Source organism: Ascaphus truei, chromosome 1 (assembly GCF_040206685.1).
Source record: "Ascaphus truei isolate aAscTru1 chromosome 1, aAscTru1.hap1, whole genome shotgun sequence".
NCBI classification, from domain to species: domain Eukaryota; kingdom Metazoa; phylum Chordata; class Amphibia; order Anura; family Ascaphidae; genus Ascaphus; species Ascaphus truei.
Window position 1 is genome coordinate 40526925 of NC_134483.1, and position 26330 is coordinate 40553254.

Sequence of the window (26330 nt, forward strand, 5' to 3'; positions counted from 1 at the left end):
TAATGGACATACTCTAGCTGCTTGCCTAGCTAGGAGTTTAGCCTCCTGATTGCTGGAGCGCGTGCATACTGCATGTAGGGTTGCCAGCTGGCTTCTCCAAAAATACTGGACACAGTGGTGAAAGGTGCGACGCGCCCGAGACACACATGCACGTGAGAACAGACACACACACTCCTCTCTCTCTGCTCTCCACTCCATGCTGTTTCCTCCCCTTATTAGCCCCACCATCAGGCCCCTGACACCTCCTCCTGATTGCTGCTGGGTAAAGCAGCCAGCCCCCTAGCAACAGGCCTGCTCAGGGATATCCTGTGGCCCCCCGAGCCGGTTAGTTTACTATGTCCAGAGAGGTAATAACAGACACATACATGTCCAGTATTACCTCACATTTTTTACTGGACAGTGTCCAAATACAGGACAGTCTGGCTCAATACTGGACACCTGGCAACCCTACTGAGCCCAGCAGTGCAGCCTGAGCTTGGGCCTACCATCAAGTGACAGGGATACACCTCACACCCCATGGACCTGGATAATGAATGGCAGCTGGAGATGTTGAGTAAAGCTTTTCAGACCTGGAAGAACCCAAACCTTTCAAAAAGTTATTCAAGTGTATAGTGTTTAGGGGGGCGGGGGTCTCATTTACTGTAACCCCACCCTGTGATATTCCTCTCTCAGCCTGTTTCCCACTCCCGTCTCACTCTGTTTCTCCCCCCTATCTTCTCTTTCTGTTTTCTACCCATTCTCTCTCTCTGTTTCTCCCCCTATTTTTCTCTCCCCCTTCTCTTTATTTATTTCCCCACCTCTGTTACCCTCCCCTACTTCTCACTTTGTTTATCCCCCTCCTTCTCTCTCTGTTTCCCTCCCCCACTTCTCTCTTTGTTTCTTCCCCTCCCTCTCTCTCTGTTTCCCCCACCCCTTCTCTCTCTGTTTCCCCCACCCCTTCTCTCTCAGTTTCCCTCCCCCACTTCTCTCTGTTTCTCCCCCCCCATTCTTTCTCTCTGATTCTCCCCGTCTCATTCTCTGTTTCCTCCATCATCATCATCTTCATCTCATTCCCCCCATCATCATCATCTTCTCATTTCCCCCATCATCATCATCTAATTTCCCAACCCATCATCATCATCATCATCATCATCATCATCATCATCTCATTCCCCCCATCATCAGCATCATTTCATTCCACCATCATCTCATTCTCCCCCACATCATCGCCATCCTCATCATCATCATCATCTCACCCCCCATCATCATCTCATTCCCCCCACATCATCTCATTCCCCCCACATCATCTCATTTCCATCATCATCATCATCATCATCATCATCATCATCATCATCATCACCATCACCATCACCATCATCATCATCATCATCATCATCATCTTCATCATCAACATCATAATTTCCCCCATCAACATCATCATCATCATCATCATCATCATCATCATCATCATCATCATCATCATCATTTTCCCCATCATCATCATCTAATTTCCCAACCCATCATCATCATCATCTCATTCCCCCCATCATCAGCATCATCTCATTCCCCCATCATCATCTCATTCTCCCCCACATCATCGCCATCATCATCAGCAGCAGCATCTCACCCCCATCATCATCTAATTTCCCCATCATCATCTCATTCCCCCCATCATCATCTCATTCCCCCCATTATAATCATCATCTCATTCCCCCATCATCATCTCATTCCGCCATCATCATCTCATTCTCCCCCACATCATCACCATCATCATCATCTAATTTCCCCCATCATCATCTCATTCCCCCCTGTCATCATCCAATCCCCCCCCATCATCATCTAATCCCCCCCATCATCATCTCATTCCCCCTCATCATCATCTCACCCCACAACCCCCTCCCCCATCATCCCTTCACCCTCCCCATAATCATCTCCTCAGCCCCACTCAGCACAAGCGCTTCCCGCCGGCCGCCGCACTCGTAGTCTAGACTCTAGAGAGTGGTAATACCTATTACCTCAATTTCTTTCCTGGACACAATACTAAATTACCGGCCAATCCGGTTCAAAACCGGACACCTGGCAACCCTAACTGCATGCTCTCTCCAACATATACAGTCTGTGACCGTCACTATATATCGATATTATTACTGTTATTGGGTGTCCTGACTCCTACACACACACACACACACACACACACACACACACACACACACACACACACACACACACACACACACACACACACACACACACACACACACACACACACACACACACACACACACACACACACAATGTAAAGTAGTCAGGACACCCAATAACAGTAATAATCCAAAAGATTGGAGCGGGTGCTATGCTAACGTACTAAACTGTACTATATAGAAGGGTCAAAAAAGCAGGCACACCAAATAGTACAATACATGTTTCTTTACTAGCTCAATGTACCCAAGAGCTCTTGAAAATGGCTCCATTGGGAAGCCAAAATGCTGAGCTAGTAAAGACACACTTATTGTTCCATTTGGTGTGCTTGCTTTATTGACACACACACACACACACACACACACACACACACACACACACACACACACACACACACACACATTATATATACAGCTGTCTGTGGGTAGGTTTATTGGCTATGCATTTAACCCAGGCTGTGCTGAAAAGCTGCGTAAGGCTGCTCTTATAGTGCCAGCGACGAACTTACAGTACGAGTGACGCGACGGAGCGACGGTTTGGTTACGCTCGCTGGAAGTCATCTCAATTTGATTTTTCCAGTGACCGTAGCCTGACATCGCCATCGCGTCGCCGGCACTATAAGCGTAGCCTAATGCAGCAAGCATAAGTTTATAGGGGTCCATGTCAAAATGGATTTGAAGCAAAAGGTGGCACTGTGTGCTCATTTGCATGTCATTTCCCAGAATCCCTTTCTGCAGTGGAAGCACTGTATGCTGAGCGATAATGGAGAAAGGCAGGGTTGCAGACCTGTCTAAGACATGCAAATGAGCACACACTAATATTTCCATTATATAAAATATGCATCACACCTTGCCATAAACTTGAGAAATTATACTCTCACATGACTTTTCCCAACCTGTAAGCATCTTAATTAAATGTGCTGAATGGGTAACAGAATAGGTGTTCTGTCTCACGCAGAAGAGTTCTAAATTTGAAATATTACATTAATAAGAGGCGTACTTAAAGAAAAGTTCTGTAACTGTACATGGTCAAAAAGCACAAAGAGTGGGGATCATAAACCCGGATATTGCTTTATACTCTTCGATGATGCAAATCATTTCAGGTCATAGAGTAATGGCATTAACTCTTCCATTGCAGCTCTGTTAATAGTACTATGGCCCTGTGAAACTGAGCGGCTTAAAGACCTCGATCCAACTTCCCTTGTTAGGTATTTCAGGATGGATTTTTAATTCCCATTTACAAATTGGCTGCACTCCGCATCTGCTTCATTACAGTAAAGGGGAACATATACTATGCTAAGGGATTAAGTGCACATTTTTTACTAAATAATGTTATGCAGCTTTAATATAAGAAATGCACAAGAAAATTAACCTCTCATTTACTATTTGTTTTGCAGGACTCTGAACCGTGCATCACCAGCTCAAACAATACAGTTGTATAGTCAAAACCAAGGGAGAAAAGTCAGCCAGGAAAATAAACTACAGTAGGTTTTGAAACTGCTACTTAATAGGTAAACAGATTAAAAGCTACTTTTGTTATGCATTAGCTGTAGTCTGTAGCCAACCTTACATTCAGATTGCATTGCAACCTGGAGTCTAATTTAGCAACAACAACAAAATGATGTGAAATAAAGTTCCCAACGTGGATGACATCTCACAGAAACACCGTACACGTTAGCAGGAACACGAGGCAGATTGTGTTTATTTTAAAAGCTGCGTTCAAATTTTTTTTTTTATGTACAAAAAAAAAAAAAAAAGTGCAGCTGTGAGAGATTGGAAAACCCACCTGGCAAGAGAGACTATTATGTTTATACAAAAAAAAAATCCTCTTAGGGCAAGCGGGCGGATGGAAGGCTTAAGGCTTTGGCAAACAGAAACGGTCTTCTACCACTTGTTTAGTGGTTGCAGAACAAATCATAAGACACGATCCAGGGTTAACAGCTCTCCAGGCTGCACTCAAAACCCTTGAAGATGACCTGTAGTAAACCTCTTTCTGATTGTCACTAATCCTCTCAAGATCCCCTGGACACATTCTTTCATTCATACTTCTCCCATCTCTATGGGGTTTATGGAGGAGATGCATCACCAGCGTAGAGAACGTCATAAAGGTTTGTTTTGACACGTTGCTCCATTTCCTACTTGAGCTTGCATCAAATTAATGTGAGAGACTGTTTCCTACATTTCACACAAATTGTTAGCGGGACACGTTTACGCCGCCTAAGACCTGGCGGATGTTTTCGACGCAAATACAAGACAACAAAAAAAAATTATGCACAGAGACGCAGAGTTTGATTCATCTCATTGTAATGTGTCCATCATATAACTCCTCCACAAAGCGCACGCTGGTGCCCACAGGGGAAAACTTGGGAGCAGAGACCTTGCATTGACGCAGGACGGAAATTACACAATTCACATACATTTTGCTCTAAATTTGCCTTGATACATCACCCCCTATAAATTGAGGCAAAAGTGATACAGAAACAAAACAGAATGAAGGTAACCATTTTCTTTGATACATTTGTTGCATTTGTTTGCCCTAAAATTGCACCACTTTTGTCCTGATACACAGACCTCTTCTTGTTTTTCCTTTCTATATTATAAGTACCGTAGAAAGCTCTTCTGGTAAGACCATTGAAAAGCTAAACTGCAAACTTGCTATTTACCCCTATGGATGCTGGAGTTTCATGCATTGTAATTCTGGCCATCACTCAAATGGCTAAATGTGCAGTTCCAGTTTGAAACATTGATATAAGAAAATAATAAAAAAAAGACCCCCCTTTCACCACCTTATAATATATTCTATACCATTTGTAACCGCGGTTTCATAGTTGAGGTGCTCAATACTTGGACAGTTTTGGACCTGAGCTTCTAACTGTAAAATGCACAACAACCTTTCCATACAGTATCAGCATTTCACCAAACTAGAACCCGACAGGTCCATTTCACTGCGAGGTGATCCTGATAAAACAAGGAAAGCAAAAGCAATCGGTACCATCCTTACTCTTTTGGATCCAGTAATTGAATCTAAATCTTGAATTCACTATTACACTATTCACTATTACACTATTCACTATTACACTATTCACTATTACACTAGCTCCACTTTGTCCATGATACACGTGTAATATAATAAATGATGTCAATGATTCTAAGGGGTCTGTACTCCATTGCTGCAGACAATGTACCCAGCGCCGCTGACTTTCGCTGCTTGGACCGCGGCACTGGGGACAGTGAGTCTTACTACAGTACATCTGTATATCAGTCTCCTGGATGGAAAGCTGCGGCAAAAACGGCACCGGGTTTATCAAAGCAAAAAATCTCATTGTAACCTACAGGGCATAGTTTTCTTGGCTACATCTGATGCAATGTTCTTGCTCTAGTTTGCACGGTTCTCTATGAGAATGACTAATCTAGTGAGAACTGCTGCTAGTTTAGATATTAGGATAGAGGCATACAGTAATTATAGTGCCTCTATAGTACAATCTAATTTCTGGGGTTTTGTTCATTTGCACTGGTTTTGCTGTTAATTTATAGCAGGGGAACTTTAGTAAATAACACCCAACATTGGCTCGAGGACTGTAGTTGCAGGATCACAGATACAATCTCGAATACACTTTTCCCATGTAAATGCCACACGGATTATGCATCCTGCTTTTCTTTTTTCTCTCAGCCCTGTCATATAAAGACATACATACATACACATCAGGGTCTATGAATTAAACTGCGATAAAGGGGTTTCAATGCGAACATGTACATTTTTGCATGTACTGTAAATGTATCTTGCCATAATCATTAAGCCGTTATTGCATGTCCAAACTGTAAGAAATGGCTTTTTTAAGATATGATTTGTTTCTGGCTGGGCAATAAGGCAAACACTTGCAAAATTACATATCTATAGAAGCCTGTGGTTGCATATTGGCTGAAAATTCACCTTCAGAGAGAAAGAGACCAAACCATGAGTAGGCAAAAAAAAGAAAATGGCGGCTGTTGCTACAATGCTAAAAGGGATTCTTTTTTGTCCACTCAACATCATAATGCCCATTAGCAGCTGCTCATACACATCACATTTAGCTAATAAGTTGTAGTAGCAATCACGTCTTTTCTGATTGAATACGGCTCTGGGTTGTCCTGAAAAGTTGCGCCCATAAAAAATATTAGTTACCCCACAAATCTTGCTAACTATTTGATTTTCTTCTTCTTCATTACAAGTTGTCGCTCGCTGATCTGTGGATACATTTGATGCAATGCTTGTTGTATTCATACGGACAAGTAAAACTTAGTTGGTAACCTGTTCCCAGATGGAGAAATAATAATGAAGATTATATTAATGAAGACTAGATAATCACACTCTTGCTTAGAAAGGGTCCTCAAACCATTTATTCAATATACAGGAGAGACAGTGCACAGCGTTCCGGGGGGAAAATGTTAACCCTTCTTCAGGTATACCACTTTTATATACATTTTTACCCAGAGCATTGTGTGCTTATATGTCTCACATCTATTGAATACATGGTCTGAGGACCCTTTCTAAGTAAATGCCCAATTATCTCTTCTTTATTAATATTATGTTTGCAACGGATGGTTTAAAGGGGATCCCACCACAAAGATTTCAGGCACCACTGAAAACCAAGTCTACTCCAAAATCCCTTAATAACGGGAGTGCAGCACAGGGTAGGGCAAGTACCATTTTACTTTGATTAAATCATAATGAAAGCACAATCCCCACAGCACCAGAATCATTACGAGCAGAAGTTACCTACAAATAATTTTCAACACTAGTATGTGACGTCACGTTGCTATGGCAATGTTAAGTCATGACGCCCAAACGCCGGGAACCACGGTAAGGGGGAGGGAGGTGGGCGCGCGGAGCGCAGGACAGCCGGCAGGGAGAAGAGATTGCGCTCCCCTGAATTAGGGGCTGATTATACCAAAGCTACCAATCGGAACATTTTAGACAAAAATTCCCCACTGACTTCAACGAGGAGTTTTGTCAGAAAACAGCTCAATCGGCCACTTCTCACACACAGAATCAGTACCTTAAATGCATGTAGTCACAATATAGTAACCATTAGATTGTTGGCATAGGAAATCACTGATAACACTAATACCAGTTTAACCACTTTCATTGTAAGCTCTTTGGAGCAGAGACTCCTTTTTCCTAATGTTACGTTAATGTCTCAAGGACTTATTCCCATTATGCGTTTTATTATTATGTCACGCATATTACTGCTGTGAAGCGCTATGTACATAGATGGCGCTATATAAATAAAGATATACATACATACCGTTCACAATATTACTCTATTAGCTATTATCTCATGTAAACTAAACCATGTAATCATGGGTAAGTCCCTTTATTTTTGGTACTCCAGTCTCCAACAACAACAATGTACATTTTTGGAGGACGGGGCCTGGTAGTGCCTGCTGAATTCTACATGCCATATACATTTGTTAGTGCCAAAATCTGTCCTACATTTGCAGTATTATTTTCCTTGGCAAGCAGTCGACAACCGGCAGTTGCATCTGTATAATGTAACAGTCGGTTTTTCGGATTCCATATAGTGTCACATTCTAAATTGGTGGATGCCAAGGTGTGATGATTCTCCTAGTTCTGCTTGTGTGCCGAACACATTTTAATCTGGAAGTGCATTCTACCCCTTTTTGGAGTTAAGCAATACTCCATAAGTTACTGTACTCAGGTTCTTGCTAATTGCATATATGGGTATTTGAATTTCATATGAACATATTCATACAGAGATTTCGAATTTTAGGAAAGGGATTCTCTAAAAAAAAATGCAATATATTAATACTGATGCAATGTGCTAATTAAAAAACAGCTGTGTTTCTGAAGATGCCATGGATCACAACAGACCAATGTTTGCAAGATAATGGCATAATGCAGCACATATATTTGGCGCTCCCGAAATAGTTTTAAATCACATTGTCAAAACTTTACCAAGTTTCAAGGTCTTACTTCCTGATTCTAATTAAAAGTTGGATAACAAAGATTAACACTTCTCAATACACAGCGCAGAGAGTGACTGGATATCACAACCTGCAGGTGTAGACTAAAATCCGGAGGAAACAGAGGTGGTATTTTATTGCCTAGGTACCTTATCATCATCAGGTTGTTTTTATCTAGCTGTGCCAAACATCTACCCAATTAAAGTAAAAATAAAAAAAAAAGCTTGGCTCATTGTGTTCAAAATAGATATAAGATAAAAACAAATGAACTTAGTTAAAGAGATGATACACACGTACCTCTAAACTATGATACAGAGAAAACTTTTTGACATCATAATTGAGAGGCAGATATTGCAGCCTAGTACATACAGAATGCTTTGCAAGATTTACCGCTGAACAATATGCCGGAGGCACTTCTTCCTAATTAAGCACCTGATCAATATATCAAGATCCCCAAGCAGTTTATGGTCCTTAAAGTTTGAATCTTTACAATGATGTAGTCAATAAAGCCAAGGAATCATTATGTCTAGATATAAAAATACCAAGATTCACCTTAAATTTTAATATTTTCTTCCTTTGGGGCAGAGCACTGAAACTTTAACTGCTACTTTTCTTGACTGTACACATTTTCTATTTTCTATTGTACACATATTTTGTATTGTACAAATCATTTCTAATTGTGTATAGGATGTGAATGTGGGGTCAAACAATTGGTGTGCAGCAAATAAAAATATCACTAGTGAGCACATCCACGTCTCAGACAGGTCTGCAAAACTGCCTTCCCCAATTATCTCTTGGCATACAGCGCTTCCACTGCAGCCAGGGATTCTGGGAAATGACATGCAAATGAGCACGAAGAATGGGAAGTATACTCATGTACGGAGGTAGCAACACTTACTGTTCTCAAAAACAGAAAGGATTAACGCTGTGGGGGTCCCATTCAGAAGCATGGACCACCAGGTTAATCTTCCAGGGCTGCAATCGATCCCCACAGGCACTATCCCCGGCACAGCGGATTTTGGCTTGTTCGTCCGTGGTGCTGAGGACAGTAAGTCTTGCTACATCTGTACAGTAGTAATGTTTTTTAAGCCATGTTATAGCCTCCACTCACTGTACAGTAGTAATGTTTTTTAAGCCATGTTACAGCCTCCACTCACTGTACAGTAGTAATGTTTTTTAAGCCATGTTATAGCCTCCACTCACTGTACAGTAGTAATATTTTTTAAGCCATGTTATAGCCTCCACTCACTGTACACTAGTAATATTTTTTAAGCCATGTTACAGCCTCCACTCACTGTACAGTAGTAATGTTTTTTAAGCCATGTTATAGCCTCCACTCACTGTACAGTAGTATTGAGCCAAAGAGAAGATGTATCTCAGTAGAAAATATCTACTGCCCATTGTGTCTACTCTATAAACCACGACAGCCATAAAACCGTTTTTACTTTAGCTACTGAGCCGGGTACCATATGTACAGCTACAATACCAGGTGGGTTTCTACCTTTTGCCGGCAATAATCTCTACATTCAAATTGTTAGACGCCCTGGTCAAACTAAATAAGATGCACATTTTTAAATAAAACACAGATGTGCACGCACAAATAGGAATCATTTCTTTTACCAAGACTAACACTTTGGAGTGTGTGATCGTAATCCCCTTGTCACCTGATCTCTATTTACACGGTACTCACGCAGAGAAATGAACAGGTCCACCTAAAAAGAAGATCTAATGAACCTCACTTCATTAGAGCACGAAGCAAAACAAAAGGAATTTCCCGTAGCTCCCACTGTTCCTTTTTAGCTTGGCTCAATTATCAGACAGGGGGGGCCTTTTGTAACTGGACAGGCGTCTTTAATGGCATTTACAGTAAGTTAGGATGAAGTGGGGTCTGCAACAGAAGGAACGAAGGCACTCTTTATAATCCATGGGGTGTGGAGATGGGGAAGAAGGGCACCAATTAAGTGATAATCCCTGAGGAACAGAGCATTACCCAGCCTATAAAGTCCCCATCTGAAGCACTTTTAAACCCACTCATCCATGCTGCTTTCATGTTTTCATTTTTTTCCCCAATCTGATCCCATAGAGCCAAACTGCATTACCCTAAACTCCAGTGACCAGCCATTTTCTAAGACGCTTCCCTTTTAAATGTTGCTGGTATTATGAAGAAAAACCTATATTGCAGTCAGGGTCATCAATAGAAAGCAGTGACATCACTGTGCTTCCTATTGCCTGCCAGAGAGCGGCCGACGTCAGCAGCCATATTGTTCTCTAAGGTAAATACTTTAGGAACCTTCGAGGTTGGATGAAAAAGAAAGTGCCTGGGGTGGATCGCTGCTTTAATAGCCAGCTGGCGGCAGTCGTTACTGGTTCCAGTTGCTGGGCAATAATGGCAAGATATTCGACCAATTATAAAGCTTTGATTCCGAATATAGTAAAGCTTTCGCATACACACTAATTGTATTGTAATTCTCTTCATTGGCAGATGTCAGTAATCATACCCGGAATTTGAAGTGCTGCTCTGTTGTTTGTTGCAGCCCGCACATAATACAGACTCACTGAGAAACCAGTGTGGGAAGCTAGCGGTAAACAGGGACTGTAATGTATAGATAAAGTTGGTGCTTGTACTGGAACAGGAGTGTGTGTTTTCTCTGTCTTAAGGCTGACAGAACTTCTCATCCTAGCTGTTGCAACAATGTTGCGATCCCTTGTGGGTTTCTTGGCTTCAGCCAGTTGCCCTGCCTTTTTACCAGGATGGACTGCTCCCCCTCCCCTTGCCAGGTGGTATTGTCCCAGTTAATTTCCCATCAGCCCAGACCAGCATGCTGTCTTTTAGTACCAGCAGCCATCTTGAGCAGTCACCTCTCTTATCCTGGTAAAGTTACTTATTTTTACCTATCCCTATGTCTTGCATTTAGCTCACTTCCCTCATAGCTCCCCTTCCCCTCCATTGCTCTCATGTCCCAGTACTTTTCCCCACTTTTTATTTGTATGTTGTTGCCCCAAATAAACACTTCAGCAAGTAAGAAGGTTCCCTTGCTTGATATATGGGATTGAGTTACCCTGTCTGTCCCTACGCATCTATCAGGGTGTGCTTGGTCCAGAACAGTGCTTAATATGAATATTAAGGAAAAAAGAGAGATCCAGCACTCCACGGATTTCAAGATAAATGAATTTATTGTGCCAGTGTGGCACAATAAATTCATTTATCTTGAAATCCGTGGAGCGCTGGATCTCTCTTTTTTCCTCAATGTACATTGGAATTTGCCTGGCAGGTACTTCCTTGAACCAGCAGCACCGGTAAACTGTATGTATTTATTTATATTGTGGTGTGCAGCCTTAACCCCCCTTTACATTAATATGAATATTAAACATATGTCAAACAACACATGATTTTCTCTGATGACAGAAGTTTAGCCTCTTTGCTATTGTGTTCTTCCTCCACCAAGGTGTGAAGTACACAACAATACTTATTTTATACTTCCTTGTAATGGCTGTAACTTGTGATGGGATTTACGCTCTGAAGGAACTTGTAGTACAATGTATTTAAATGGGCATACTGTATATTACATGTCCCAATATATTTATGATGTACTGTACATATCTACACAAGCATACACTACCGACACACTTTATTGAAGTGTGGTCGGTACCGCAAGCCGGGAAATCTCCCGGCTTGCTTGTGGCCGCCCCTCGGCGTGCCGCGCGTCATAGACGCGCGGTCACGCGTCATCGGGAGCGTGCGCCCCCTGCACGCGTGTCCAGGGGCTCCCCGAGGGAGCCCTGGTGTCCCGCGATCGCGGGACAGCGGCAGGGGGTTCCGGGGGACCCGGCGGACCCGGCAGCGGTAGGGAGAGCGCCCCGATCGGAGGGCGCTCTTCCGCTGCTTCGGCGCGCGCCCGTCACACTCGGGCGCACGCCAGGCTACTGCTGCGGCACAGAACGGGCAAATGCTCGAATAAACTGTGCCGCAGCAGTATACAGTGGCGGGAAAAAGTTTGTGAACTCCAATGAAAATGACAGAAATTCCATAGTTTTTCCAGGATAGCCTTCTTGAATCAAAACCAGTCTATTCTTAAATATTCAATAGGGTTTATATTAACCAATTCCATGTCTTTTGAAATAAAATGATGTATGAATTAGACAAACAATAAGTAATTACGAGCAGAGTATGTGAAAAAGTAAGTGAAACCAGATTTTAAATTAAAGGGGATAATTACAATCGAGTTTTAAAAAAATTATGTAGATCTTCAGGTGTGAGTTTGGGATGCCCCACCCTGTATAAAGATTAAAAACTTTGTGAGTTTGGTCTTCACCATAAAGGTGAGTGGAAACACGTCATGCCATGATCAAAAGAAATCTCTGAGGACCTCAGAAAAGCAGTTATTTATGTTTATCAGTCTAGAAAGGGTTACAAAACCATTTATAAGGATTTGGCGCTCCATCAATCCACTGTGAGGCACATGGAGAAAGTTCAAGACCACAGTCACTCTACCCAGGTGCAGTCATCCTACCAAAATCTCCCCAAGAACAAACTGGCAAATCATCCAGAAAGTCACAAAGAACTCCAGAGTAAAATCCAAGGATCTGCAGGCCACTCTCACCTTGGCTAATGTGAGTGTTCATGACTCAACTATCAGAAAAACACTGAACAATGGGGTTCATAGAAGGATAGCAAGGAGGAGACTACTGCTCTCTAAAAAGAACATTGCAGCCTGTCTGAAGTTTGCCAAAGAGCACATAGATGATCCACAAGACTCCTGGAACAATGTTCTCAGGACAGATAAGTCAAAGGTAGAACTTTTTGGCCTCAAACGTTATGTTTGGCAAAAACCTAAACTGCATTCGAACAGAAGAACCTCAGGACCTAGACGGCTTGCCATCATTGATACAACCATGAATTCTGCATTGTATCAGAAGATTCTAGAGGAGAACGTCAGGTCATCAGTAAGTGAGCTGAAGCGAAAGTGGGTCATGCAGCAGGACAATTATCCTAAACACACAAGCAGATCTACCAAAGAATGGCTGCAGAAGAAGAAATTCTGCATTTTAGAACAGCAATTCAAAGTCCGGACCTAAACTCCATTGAAATGTTGTGGCAGGACCTGAAGCGAGCTGTCCATGGAAGCAAGCCTTCAAATGTCACTGAGTTGAAGCAGTTCTGTAAGGAGGAATGGTCCAAAACTCCTCAAAACCGATGTGAGAGATTGACCAGCAGTTACAGGAAACACTTAGTTGAAGTCATTGCTGCTCCAGGGGTACTGAATCTTATGGTTCACATACTTTTTCACACATGGATATTGAATGTTGAATCATTTGTAAATAAATAAATGTTGAAAAGTATCATGTTTTTATGTCATTTGTTTGATCGGGTTATCATTGATTATTATTATTAGAACTTGGCTTAAGATCTAATAACATTTTAGGTTTGAGATATGTGAAAATCCTAATTGTTTCACAAACTTTTTATCGCCACTGTACATACAGTATACCTTTAAAGGAACACAGTGTATTCCATTACCTGTTATAACACTACGGCTGGATTTCACTAAGCTTCAACAGTCGGTATCGGAGCTCGATCCTGAGTTAACTGCCATGGACAAAAATGTCAGTTAACATGGGATTGAGCTCCAGTATCCGTTATCGGAATGTAGTGAATCTCCCCTTATGTTTCATATCATGATCAAGTTTATAAACCCATCAGAAACAAGTTTTCAGAATCGTGGACCCTTCCTCTGATCCTACGTGCCAGGGTTACTCCTCTCGTTGGCACGTTACCGTGGGGTATAATGTGATATTCTTCGTTATCCCTGCCACTGCATCCTATGTAAACCCTGTGATCTTCTGCATTCTAACGCGATATTCTGTCGTATCAAGTGTCTAAAATATATCAGTATGTTAGGGTAATGAATCAACATGCAGCATAATCCCATCTACCTGCTGGGGATTTCTTTCCTCCTCTCTAATGCCCACCTGCCCAAATAAGGTATATGTTATACATCCATCTTATATTTATAATACTTGTGACACTTTAAGCCATGAACACTCCAACACAACATTGATATTTTCAGGTAGTAACATAACACAATGCTCTCTTGAGATGAGAAAGTTGTATTTATAACAATCAGACATAGTGCATTTATCAATATGTTTGGAGGAACCATGAAATCTACAGAATGGTTCAAGTTGACAGATGCTACCAGGACAAGAGAAAAACGTGCCATTTGTATTCTCACATATAGTTCCTATATATGTATATATATGTATATATATATATATAGCAAATGGAAATATTACTGTATGCTTATTTGCATGTCTTAGACAGATCTGCAACTCTGCCTTTCACCATTATCACCCAGCACACAGCGCTTCCACTGCTGCAAGGGATTCTGGGAAATGACATGCAAATGAGCACACAGTGCCACCTTTTGCTTCAAAACCATATAACATGGTCCCCTATAAGCTTCTGTGGGTGGGTTTACTGGCTATGCATCTTAACCCAGGCTGTGCTCAAAAGCTGAGAAATGCAGCAAGCATAAGCTTATAGGGGACCATGGTATATGGTTTTGAGGCAAAAGGTGGCACTGTGTGCTCATTTGCATGTCATTTCCCAGAATCCCTTGCAGTGGAAGTTCTGTGTGCTGGGTGATAATGGTGAAAGGCGTGGTTGCAGACCTGCCTAAGACATGCAAATGAGCATACAGTAATATTTCCATTTGATATATGCTTTACTGTGGAGGGTTTTTTCACTTTGTTTATCCACCATAACTTAACTAAGTGTAGTATCTATCTATCTATCTATCTATTTATCTATCTATCTATCTATCTATCTATCTATCTATCTATCTATCTATCTATCTATCTATCTATCTATCTATCTATCTATCTATCTATCTATCTATCTATCTATCGATATATATATATATATATATATATATATATATATATATATATACACACAGATATATACAGTATATATATATAGAGAGAAATGTAGAAAACAGTAATTATAATGTTCTATGTTTTTTCTCATATAATGTTCCATTTGTATTCTCACGTATAAGTTCCTATATATAAAGACATGTGCAAAACGGTAATTATAATGTTCAATGCTACATACAATCAAGTATTTTGATAATAGTTTAAGAACCTCCTCGCTGCCAAACATGTGCGTGTTGGAAGTATTTTTCTAAATGGGGGACAAACAAAAAAAAACCACTCATGTGAAACTGCCAAAATGAAAAAAAAAAAAAAAAAGTCTTTAAAAAAGTGTGATTGTCTTAAAAACAAAGCTCTCAGTAATTTTACAAAGAGACTCTTGAGGGAGTTACAAACAAGCGAACACAAAGCAAAGAGAAACCGCTTGCACTGAAGAGAGAAAAAAAACCACTATACTTTTGCGTAACATTGACATTTAATTATTTAATGAAAATATTCTTGTTTTTTCAAGCGGATGCATACTTCCCTTGAGAGGGCTTTGCATTTAGCCTGCTGGCCTTGACATGCAGCCAAAAACAATTCAAAAACAAGGAAGGACAGCAAATCACTTTTTCACAGACATTTTTATCCCCTAAATACGAGCCTATTTTCACGCAACACTATATCGCCTCTATGAAAACTATAATTTATGCCGGTAGCCGCCCAGACCCAGTGTTTGGCAATTGTTCTATGCTTCTTTTTTTTAACTTCTATTTCGTGCACCGCCATATTTGAGGGGGGACAATGCACCCGAGACAGTGTGGGATTAATCCTCGCAGGCAGTAAAAGTCTTCATTTTTCTGGACAATAGATGACTCTAGAAGATGAATTATCAGCAAATAAGTGTCTACATCAGTGGTGGGCAACTCCTGTCCTCAAGGGCCAACAACAGGTCAGGTTTTCAGATATCCCTGCTTCAGCACAGTCGAAGACTGGTTGAGCCACCTGTGCTGAAGCAGGGATATCCTGAAAATCTGATCGGTTGGTGGCCCTGGAGGACTGGAGTTGGCCACATCTGCACTATCAAGTAAAAGCTTGCATGGCATATTATTTAATGCAACACATTACCCGTATCACATACAATATCTCCTACCTGATGGCAGCCCTGTAAATCGGAATCTCTTCCGTAGGATGAGTATGGTCCTCTTTCTGTTTTACCTGCGGAAAGAGATGGGAGAAGAAGAAAAAGCCAGTGTAAGTAGTTTGGCACGCTCCTCCGGGCAGAAGGGAATATGGTTTACATAGTTTCTCCATGTTATTTGATTCTGTAAGATCTATAATAGTTATGTATCCAAGTCACTGAGAAAGATGTTTCCCTGGTATAGACATGCCTAAGTCGCAGGGTTTTCAATCCCCACTTGTACTTCACACACATACTGTATATTGCATTATACATTTGGATTGCACTTGTCACGGTTATGTTTTATCTACAGATTGGGGCTTCCTATCAGAACGTTTTACTTTAATGAAAACGTCTCAACCCCTTCTGTGCCAGAGGAGTCAGCAATGCAAAGGAAAGGGCAGCGACGGGGAGGATTTCAGAATGTAAAGAGACGGGAGGTCAACTGCAACAGAGAAAAAATGTCTCATTTAAAACGTTTACAATGATACTAATTGCATTGCAATGGTCAGCATTGAGAAGTGAAAAGGCTTGGGTTCTTCCATTGGCGTGAGCATAAGGAGGCTGCGATGGCTGATTACAATGGCACTACCATTACGGGACATTGTTTAAAGTTGGACAAACTAAACAAACAGTCAACGCATTCTTAGCAATTGTAATTGCTACTGTATGTGATAATTGAATAATGTTTAACAGCTTTACAAATGAAGGCCTGAATCCCTAATAAGGAGCAGACAGATTAACACATATTGCAGAATGTTAAATATGTGCTGGTTTTTTTAGATGAATTGGGAGTTCAGACCTATCCCAGGAAAGAATAAAAAAGCCATCCAAAATATGTAGTAATCAGGGTTTATAGGGAAGGAGTGTTCAACTCAAGTCCTCAAGGGCCACCAACAGGCCAGGTTTTAAGGATATCCCTGCTTCAGCACAACAGGTGGCTCATCATTGGCTCAGTCGAATCAAATAAAAAATGTATTGAAAAAGCGACGTTTCGGTGTAAAAACTAAACATTCATCAGGACTTAAACTCACAAGGCCAGTGGAAATATTTACAGGACTCCCTAAATCTAACACACCTGCCTAAATACCAATCCCCGCCCCCAGGTCATATATACAGTATCACAGCAAAGCTCACTACTATGAATCTCAAAAAAAAAAAAACCTTCTCCAAACAATTGTAACATACAAGAGCAAAGTCTCAAGATAGAGACCCTAAATGTTACACACTCAGAGGCATCAGGCGTTAAATCCTCTGATTAATCCCGCCATGTAGAGATCTGACCTATGTCAGTTACCAAAATGGTATCACAATGCATGAATATACTTTAAAACGCATAAGAAAATGTACTACCAAGTCCTGTGATATTCCTCTGTATAATAACAATATAAATATATTTATATTTTATAGCCCTGACAAAGTAAACAGCGCTGGGTATAACATTTTACAGGGACACTAACTAAGGAGCTTACAATATAATGATCATGCCTGAGGCACAGGGAGATAAAGTTACACGGAGAGCTCACACAGACAGCTAGGATTCAAACCGGTTACTCCAGCTTGAAAAGCAGTGACATTACCACCGACCTATTCCACCAGCAAATCTCCGTATCATAATGTACCCTGTAATGCGCTATGATGTACGCAACATCAGGATATGTACAATCAATAACGTGATAGTCTACCACAATGTCCATATCCTCGTCTTCATCGACTTCCAAGTCCAGTGCAAATTCCTGCGTCAGATGGAAGAGTTAACAAAATTCACAATAATATGTAAGACTTCACGAGTAACTATGAAACCGTTTAAAGGAGCAATTCTATCAGGTTTCCCCCCCCCCGCCCCCCCTTCTTTTTCATTTTTTAATGCAGGATTGAAGCAGTGACCCCCTGGTCCCGGAGACACTTACCTCCGAAGGGGTTTAATGCCCGGGAGCTGTAAAAAGCCGCCATAATATGCACCATGGAGCTGCTAGCGGCACCCCCTATGGAGGTAAGTACCTCCGGAAGCAGGGGGTCCCTGGAGCTGAAATTAATGTGGTTCAGCTCCGGAGACCCCCTGCTCTGCTTCAATCCTGTATTAAAAAAAATGGAGATAGAAAAAAAAAACGGCTTGGATTGCTTCTTTAATGTGATGGTATATATCAGCACACGACATTGATATTGTGTTCTGCGTCCTACTTGATTTCACTACAATTTTCTAACACCTTTACAGCGACACACATACTGCTATCATCTTTAATAGTAGCAGTGACGCTTGCTGGTGAGAGTTAAGCTAATCAATCACTGATTCTCCTGATAGCTTTCTGGGTAACAAGCTGCAGAAGATTCAGGTTTGCCTCTCAGACTTCCCCAGGAGTAAGCTTCCTTCATGATCAGCATCATGATGGAGCTGACACCTGGGAGAGAAAAATGAGGTTGGACTTTTGCCACCCATTACTAAGTTCTACACCAGTGAAGCGGGGATTTGAACTGGGCCCAACTACTGCGGAGGAACAGTGCCAGCCTTAATGATCTGATGGTTTCTGAAGGCTGCTGTCTGCTTCTCTAGACTATAACATAAAGGTCATACTTCATATCTGGGTAATATTCATTAATGGAGAGGCCTGCAGAAGAATGGTCTGCAAAAATGTGATAAGCCCCCCTAAAAACTAAAACGGGGTGAAATAACACTGTATTCAGTGCCAAAAAAGTGCATCATTATTTAACTTGAACATTCTTTCATTTTTATTCCAGTAAGAGAAGCAAATATTGTCCTGCCACTTTTCTGGCTGAAATTCCCTTTTTTTTTCTTGTTTTGAGCATGCGCTGGTGTGAAATCATGCCCTCAGTCCCTGCTGTAGTGTCTTAACCTTTTCAGTCCCGTAATGACACACGCAACGTTTTGTAGAGGGAATTCAAGCGAATCGGAATGGAAGTGGAGCCCGTCCCACTCCTGTTTCTGGCGCCCGGGGCCTGGTTGCAGTTATGTCATCGCCCAGGATCGATCTCACGACCTGGAAGTGCTGGAGGTCCAGTCCAGTAAAAGTGTTGTGTCGCAGAAATCCCCTAAGAAGGCTTTTTGTTTGTTTTAACCTCCTGTGACCTGTGGGGTCCCCCAGAGCTCATCCAGGTTCAGATTATGGAATAAATAAATAAAATGTTGAGCAGCGTGGATTGTTGCTTTAACATACTTCTGCCATTAAGCGTAATCCATAATGCATTGCAAGTCACACGGCCATCTTCACTGCAGCCCTAACGCAATGTAAACATGAAAGGCAGTTATAGCATCACAACACCCCAAAACTAAATACGGACCACTTTTGTTTCTTCCCACCATTTTTATTTACATTCTACATATCAGTAACTTCCCTTTTGTCAAAAATGTCTGTCCACAAAGTTTTGTTTTGTTGGAACAATACACTGTATGGACATTTATATAAATATGTGTGTATCGTTATTTATATAGCGCCATCCAGGTACATAGCGCTTTACAGCAGTAATACATGTGACATAATATTATAACACATTATGGGAATAAGCGCTTCACACAGAAAACAATAGGAAAAGGAGTCCATGCCCCGAAGAGCTTACAATCTAAGTGGTATGTAGGGAGAACTTACAGAGACAGTAGGAGGGTGTGATGGTAAGTGCGTCTGCAGTGGGCCAAGGTCAGTGGATATGGGATGTATAATATCAGCCAGTAGAGCTACCCATATGCTTTGTTAAAGAGGTATGTTTTAAGATGGGTCTTAAAGGTGGAGAGAGAGGGTGCCAGTTGGATATTGAGGGGATGGGCATTCCAGAGGTGTGGGGCAGCAAATATTGCTAACACAACTGGGTTCCTGGGCTGGATAAATATGATCTCCAGGTGGCACTGTACTTACTAACGAAGGCTGCGGCCACGCTGCCGCTGACCACGCTCATGCTTGAGAGCGGAGACATCACCAACTCGGCTCGGCTGTCCTGCACTTTTTTTTTTCAAGCGGGGACGTGGCCTAGCAGTGGCTGGTGCTGATTGATTGCTGAAGGTCATGTGACCCTTCAACACGCCTGAAAATCAATTTCATCTGTCTCGCCAAGCGCCTAGCGCCCGCGAACGTACGGGCATGGGCACGAGCGCGCGCAGTGTGAGATTTATTGAAGTCAACGTGCTACGCGACAAGCGCGCTCAGCAGAAGCGTGGACGCAGCCTAATCAGAGACTGTGAAAGCAGCAAAACGTGAAAAATCCAATATGGTTTTTTTTGTTTTTTTTTAATCAGTTCTGTAGCATTACATAATACTGTCTGCATTTTTAATGATTATTTTTAATGTACTGAGCATCCTCTGGTTGCCACAGCAACCATTTAGAAGTCATATCCACTTCTTCTTTTGAAACAGACTCACACACACACCTTTCTGAGCTCTGCACTTTGGCAACAAGGTATTACAAACAGATCTGTTGCTGTGTTCCAGCAGACTGTCTATTACTCTGAAAGCTGTAACTATAATGTGTTACACTTACTAATATAATATTACATATGAACTGCAGCATTTCACTAACTGCAGCAGAATCAAAAGGCGGCCATTTCTTTAGGCACACAATCAGCATTTTTACAGATTTATAACAGGAGCACCAAACGACTGCCAGCTTAGGTAGGAATGAACAATTATATATTGTCACATGCTTTACATATACAAATAATAAAAAAAAAAAAGGGGGGGGTGTAGTATTACTGCTTGAACAACACTATTACGGTTATGCACTAGCTGAACCACAGAGACTAGTCTTACACCGGGACCCACCGGTTTCGACAGCTAAAAATATGGTGACGTTTCCACATGAGTATCATCGCTTTTGGTTAAAGAATATGTTGCTGCTTTCACGAGTGATAATACTATGAGAAATAACTCCCAAAAACAGGCACAACCAGTGGGTTTGTGCAAAAGGTGGTATTTCTCCTAGTATTATCACACCAGATTATTTTTCTATGGTGCACCGGTGGCAGACGGGGGGAGTTACTGAAACGGTGTGCTCTCTAGCTAACAATTGATGCTTTCATGAGTACTGTTTGTGGTTGTTTGAGTCACTAGTAAATAAAAGGCATGTAAGAGTACATTTTAAAACCAGAAGAGGCCACAAACTAAAATATAAGGGCTAACTAAAATCATAGAAATGTCAGAATAACAAAAAAACAAGCTACTAGTGTGACCAGATCCCTACTCTAACAGCACAGATAACACCAATAGGCGTTCAAGAGAAATCACTTGAGCGATTGAACTAATGATGCGATGCAATATGCTGAGAGTCTGGTAATGCACAGCTGACAATAGCTTAACTCCAATGCGCTAAGATGTAACTTAGTGCGCAGCTGGCTGTACATTAACTGCGTCTCAGACTTAGGCCCTTAGTCTACAGTATAAAGAAATATAGAGCCAATTCGACTGCATTGCACACAAAGCCCAGGTGATTTCAATGGGCATCTCTATGTGCTAAGATAGGCGCATTCAAACCTAATCAAATAAGTGCCTTAGGCCGGGGCTATAGTGGCGGCGTGCGCAACGCCAAAATAAATTAATGTTGTCTAATGAGCGCGCACACAGTGCACGCGCGAACAACGCATCCAAGACCACTATTTTTTAAATGATATTTGAAATTGTTCTTGCCGCACAATGGCCACGTCACGTCCGCGTCACGTGAGTGGTTCAGCCAATGAGGGTGAACCGTTCACGTGATGTCACGGCCACGCCTCCACCACGCCTCCCTGTCGCCTCCCGATGCCTCCAGCTTGCAGTGCAGGTTTTGCATGCGCGCAACGCGCGAGTGATGTCACGAGGTCGCGCGCATGCTGGCAGTATAATTGCGGCCTTAGCCAGTAGCCAAGAAAACCTGTAGTAAATGTCTTCACAAAGCATTCTTGTGGAAAATAACTGTATTATTATCACAACTCATTTTGCAGTATCTTTTTTTGCAGTGCGTGATATTCCACTCTCCACACACAGGGCGTCATTTATTCGTTTCACAGCTGCAGCAATTTGTTAAAAAAATAAATAACAACATTTATCAACGAAAATATCATCAGATTCCTTTTAATGGATTTTATTTATTTTTTATAAACCAGATGACTTTTTTTGCTCCAGTTTTGAAAGACGCAGACTAATATATGACAAAAAATATTTTAAGTGAATCAATATATATATATATATATATATATATATATATAAAGCAGAAAATAGCCGTTTTAGTCCAGTTGCGATAGTGCAGAATAAATTAGTTCAATCATATTGTGTGTATATATATATATATATATATATGCATATATATATATATATATATATTTACATTACAGTATACACACACATGCACTGCACATGCAGATATACATACACCTGTACAATAGGACATCTATACATCAGTGCACAGCTGAATTTACAGATGAATTCACATAATCCACCATGACTTATTACCGTTACCAAGGATGATGGATAGATGTCAATGGACAATACAGTATCTCACTGTTGATAGCCCAATGATAGTATGTTTCACAAATGTATTTTCAGAGACAGAATAAACAGTGTACTTTCCTACTTTCCTATTATGTGATCTCTTAGGAACTGAAAGTCAGTACTTGAAATGATCACATTAGCCTGGCAGAATACACAAGAGCTTTGCATTAAGCATGCTTTTTATATTGATTAGTATTAACTGTACCCTGTTGGGCCGAATAACCACTGTGGGCCACAAGGGCTCAGAACTAAGTAAGGAGAGTTGTAAAGATGTTCTTATAAAATTAACTATTACAGAATATGTGTACATATATACAGTACATAAACATAATACATATACGTTGTGATGCACACATATAATACACACATTTGCACATTTTAAGTGGGACTTTAGTGATTTTTAATGCATTCTTGGAATAGCTGCTGTGATATCATGTATATTATCTAAATACTATATAAATGCCAATGAAAAAATCGGGGAACAAATAATAATAAAACAGAATGTTGAATAGGGGAAGCTTTTTTTTTCTTCTTCTCCTGTGGTCTTTCAGCAAATTAATTTTATTAATCAATCAGCGATCCATCAGTAGGACAGCTTACTTTAATAAACTCTGCCTTCAATAAACTGCACAACAAGTGATCTGTTGTTGAGGGATGCAAAAATGATATGAATGATGTAAAAACTTATTAACACCTAGACTTCCAGTTGAATTAAAAAACTGAGCCATGTAACACATTCCACCACTTTCTTACTATTCATTTCATACTTAAACAAAAAAAAAGGTTTTCAAATGTAGGTTCAGGATCTCAACTTCAACCGGCAAAAGAAAATATAATGCAATCTGCACACAACTGGTGTTGTTTCCCTACAATTTAATGACGGACACACACGTAACTAAGAGAAGAATGGGGAGGCGATACCAGAATAGTATTAGGGTTCAGTCACAAACCATTATTATTCACATGTTTTCAGTATTATTCTTTTTCAAGAACCGAATAGATATTTTCTATTGATATCTCTCTGACAGAAATCAATTGCAGAAATTCACGTGATTTGTACAACATTAAAAAAAAGTAAAAGGTGATCTGCAAAAAAATAATAATAAATAAAATGGATATATGACGGCTTCAGCCTGGAAACAAATAAGTGTTTCTTAAGTACAGAGAAGGTGATCCAGAATACAGAAATGTTATCAAGAAGATAGACATAATAATGATAATATCTGACCCAATGTTTAGCTGCATTTCAGATCTCGGGTCTTATAATCATGGATCTTAAACACAACGGCCCATTCTAGAAGCAGGATGAGGCTGGATGTGTCTTCTCAGCATTGTAAAGCTGGCTGATTGTTTCAATGTTTTGTTGCAAAAGGAAAAAAAAAAAAACACATAACAAACACAGATAACTGAAGACAAGATTGCAGTTTATACACCAACACATCAAACAAAACAGCCGACGTTTCCTGTATCTTGACCATCTTTTGCGACCATCATGTAGCGTACAAAGCGGTACGGGCAAGACAATAAGAAAAAAATAAAACATCTTCACACACACGCACAAGACGTATACACACGGCCAAAACATTTTTGGGTTAAAATCTACTCGTGTTTGTGTGGGGGAGGATAAGAGAACAGCATAGACATGAATCATTCTCAGTAATTTGAGTGTTTCCATGACATCAACGGGCACTCGTCCAGGACTCTGTAGAAGTCTGGAAGGTACCAAAGAGGCACAGAAGCCAGCAGGAGACTGACTTTCTCTTTTTTTCTCTCTCTCTCTCTAAAGGATTATGCTCTTTGTAAAGATCTCGTCTGTAGTTTCCTCTTTTGCCATCAAAAACGCAGTTTACCAAATCAAAGAAAACAGAGGACCAATAATAGGGCAAACTTTTTCTCTCTGTCTTATCACCTCTGCCCCTTCCATTTCCATTGGAAACCATCCATTCACCTATGAGGTATATAGAAAAAAAGAGAGAATCTGACCCCAAATAATTAATTAGTCACCTCCAAAAAAAAAAAATGTAAAACCCGGAATCAATTCATTACCCCGTATAACAACACCGGCATCTATTGATTGTTTCAACTACCCAAAACATTAAGATCAAAATGTAGGAAATCAAAGTACTCAGACATCATCGGGTTTTTGTTTTTTTTACTCCAAATAATGGGCAATTAATAATTACACAGCAAATGAATGACTTCCTATGAAAGAAAAAGATATATATATATATATATATTTTACATTATCTTTAAAATTACTAGCAGATATAACTGGAGTGTTACAGACTATAAGACAAAAGGGAAGAACCACTGTAGAAAAGATGAAAGGTTTTGCTGAAAGAGCACAGCAACAAAAGAAATACTTCCCCCCCCCCAACAGTATCAGAGATTGGATGCTGAAACTCTACTAATATCATTGGTTTTAGGCTTATAATTCATTAGAATGTACTGAATTTGCGAGAGTTTATCTTTGTGGTCGGGTAAAAAATAAATAAAAAATTATGCTTTAACCCAGGGGTGCTCAACTTTAGTCCTCAAACCTCCCCTAACAGGTCAGGTTTTCAGGATACCTCAGCTTCAGCACAGGTGGCTCAATCAGCGACTCAGACTCCGATTGAGCCACCTGTGTAGAAACAAGAACTGATTGCGTCACCTGTGCTGAAGCAGGGGTATCCTGAAAACCTGACCTGTTGTGGGGTGTGGGGGTCGGGGGAGGATTGAGGACCGGAGTTCAACAGCTCCCCACCTTAACCCTTTCAACGTTCGGCACTAGCAATGTATTGCAGGCTCCCAGCACTGAAGGGGTTACACGACCACTTTAGTGGTTCAACATATGGGACGCACCTGAAGCAAGAGGCACATTTTTCTGTGCATTGTCTGTAAATGCCGGTGTCTCCCCCCTGAAAGCACAAGGCTGTGGCGAGGCAAAGGGAGGTCCGTGGATGCTATATCCTTAGAAGAAGAAAACACGACGACGTCGAAAAGAAACGGGACATATTTATTAACAGATAGGCGACTGGAGTGATGTATAACCGAGACGTAATCACTGCGGAATTTTCCAGACAAATCTCTAGTACCAGTATGCGGCAGCCGCTGCGGATATTTTTTGGCACCGAGACAATGGTGGCAGTGCCAAGCCCCGTGGCTAAAGCTACTTAAAGGAGGCAAGCTACTAGCGTTAATCGCTCAATAAGTTCACTGCACACAGCACCACTGAGCCTATCTGAAAAGGGGCGAAAAAGTAACCACTAATCATTTTTTTCTTGGTGACCAAAGTCAGCAGAACGAAGAAGGCAAACACAAAAAAAATAATGCAAAATTCTGGCCGCACGGTGGATTTTTCTCTCAAAAGATCACATCTGCTGCTCTCCACACAAGACACCGAAGAGGTGCCATGACCCTTATGAGCTTTCATGAATCAAATGACTGGTTTTGAAATATACAGATGATTTTAAGAGCCGTGCTGACCAGGTGGGAGACACGCATTGCTCTTTAACTTCACTGCCTTCATTTTCAGCAACGCTTTGTATTATTGTGTAGGAGTTTCCCCGGCAAGAAGCACGTTGGAATAAAATGCACCGTACAGTACATGTTCATACTCATTTACATGACTAGGAACGAAGCCGT

At 41.0% G+C, this 26330-nt stretch overlaps 1 protein-coding gene across 20 annotated transcripts in view; it reads right to left on the bottom strand.

Annotated features, from left to right (window-relative positions):
* The window catches only part of TCF4 (transcription factor 4), a 408258-nt gene that overhangs the window by 174314 nt on the left and 207614 nt on the right, over positions 1–26330 (bottom strand). For all 20 annotated transcript variants that reach the window (XM_075586755.1, XM_075586811.1, XM_075586802.1 and 17 more), the window contains one exon: positions 16210–16274. In XM_075586755.1, the coding sequence (XP_075442870.1) occupies positions 16210–16274 (65 nt within the window). The remainder of the gene's footprint in view (positions 1–16209; positions 16275–26330) is intronic.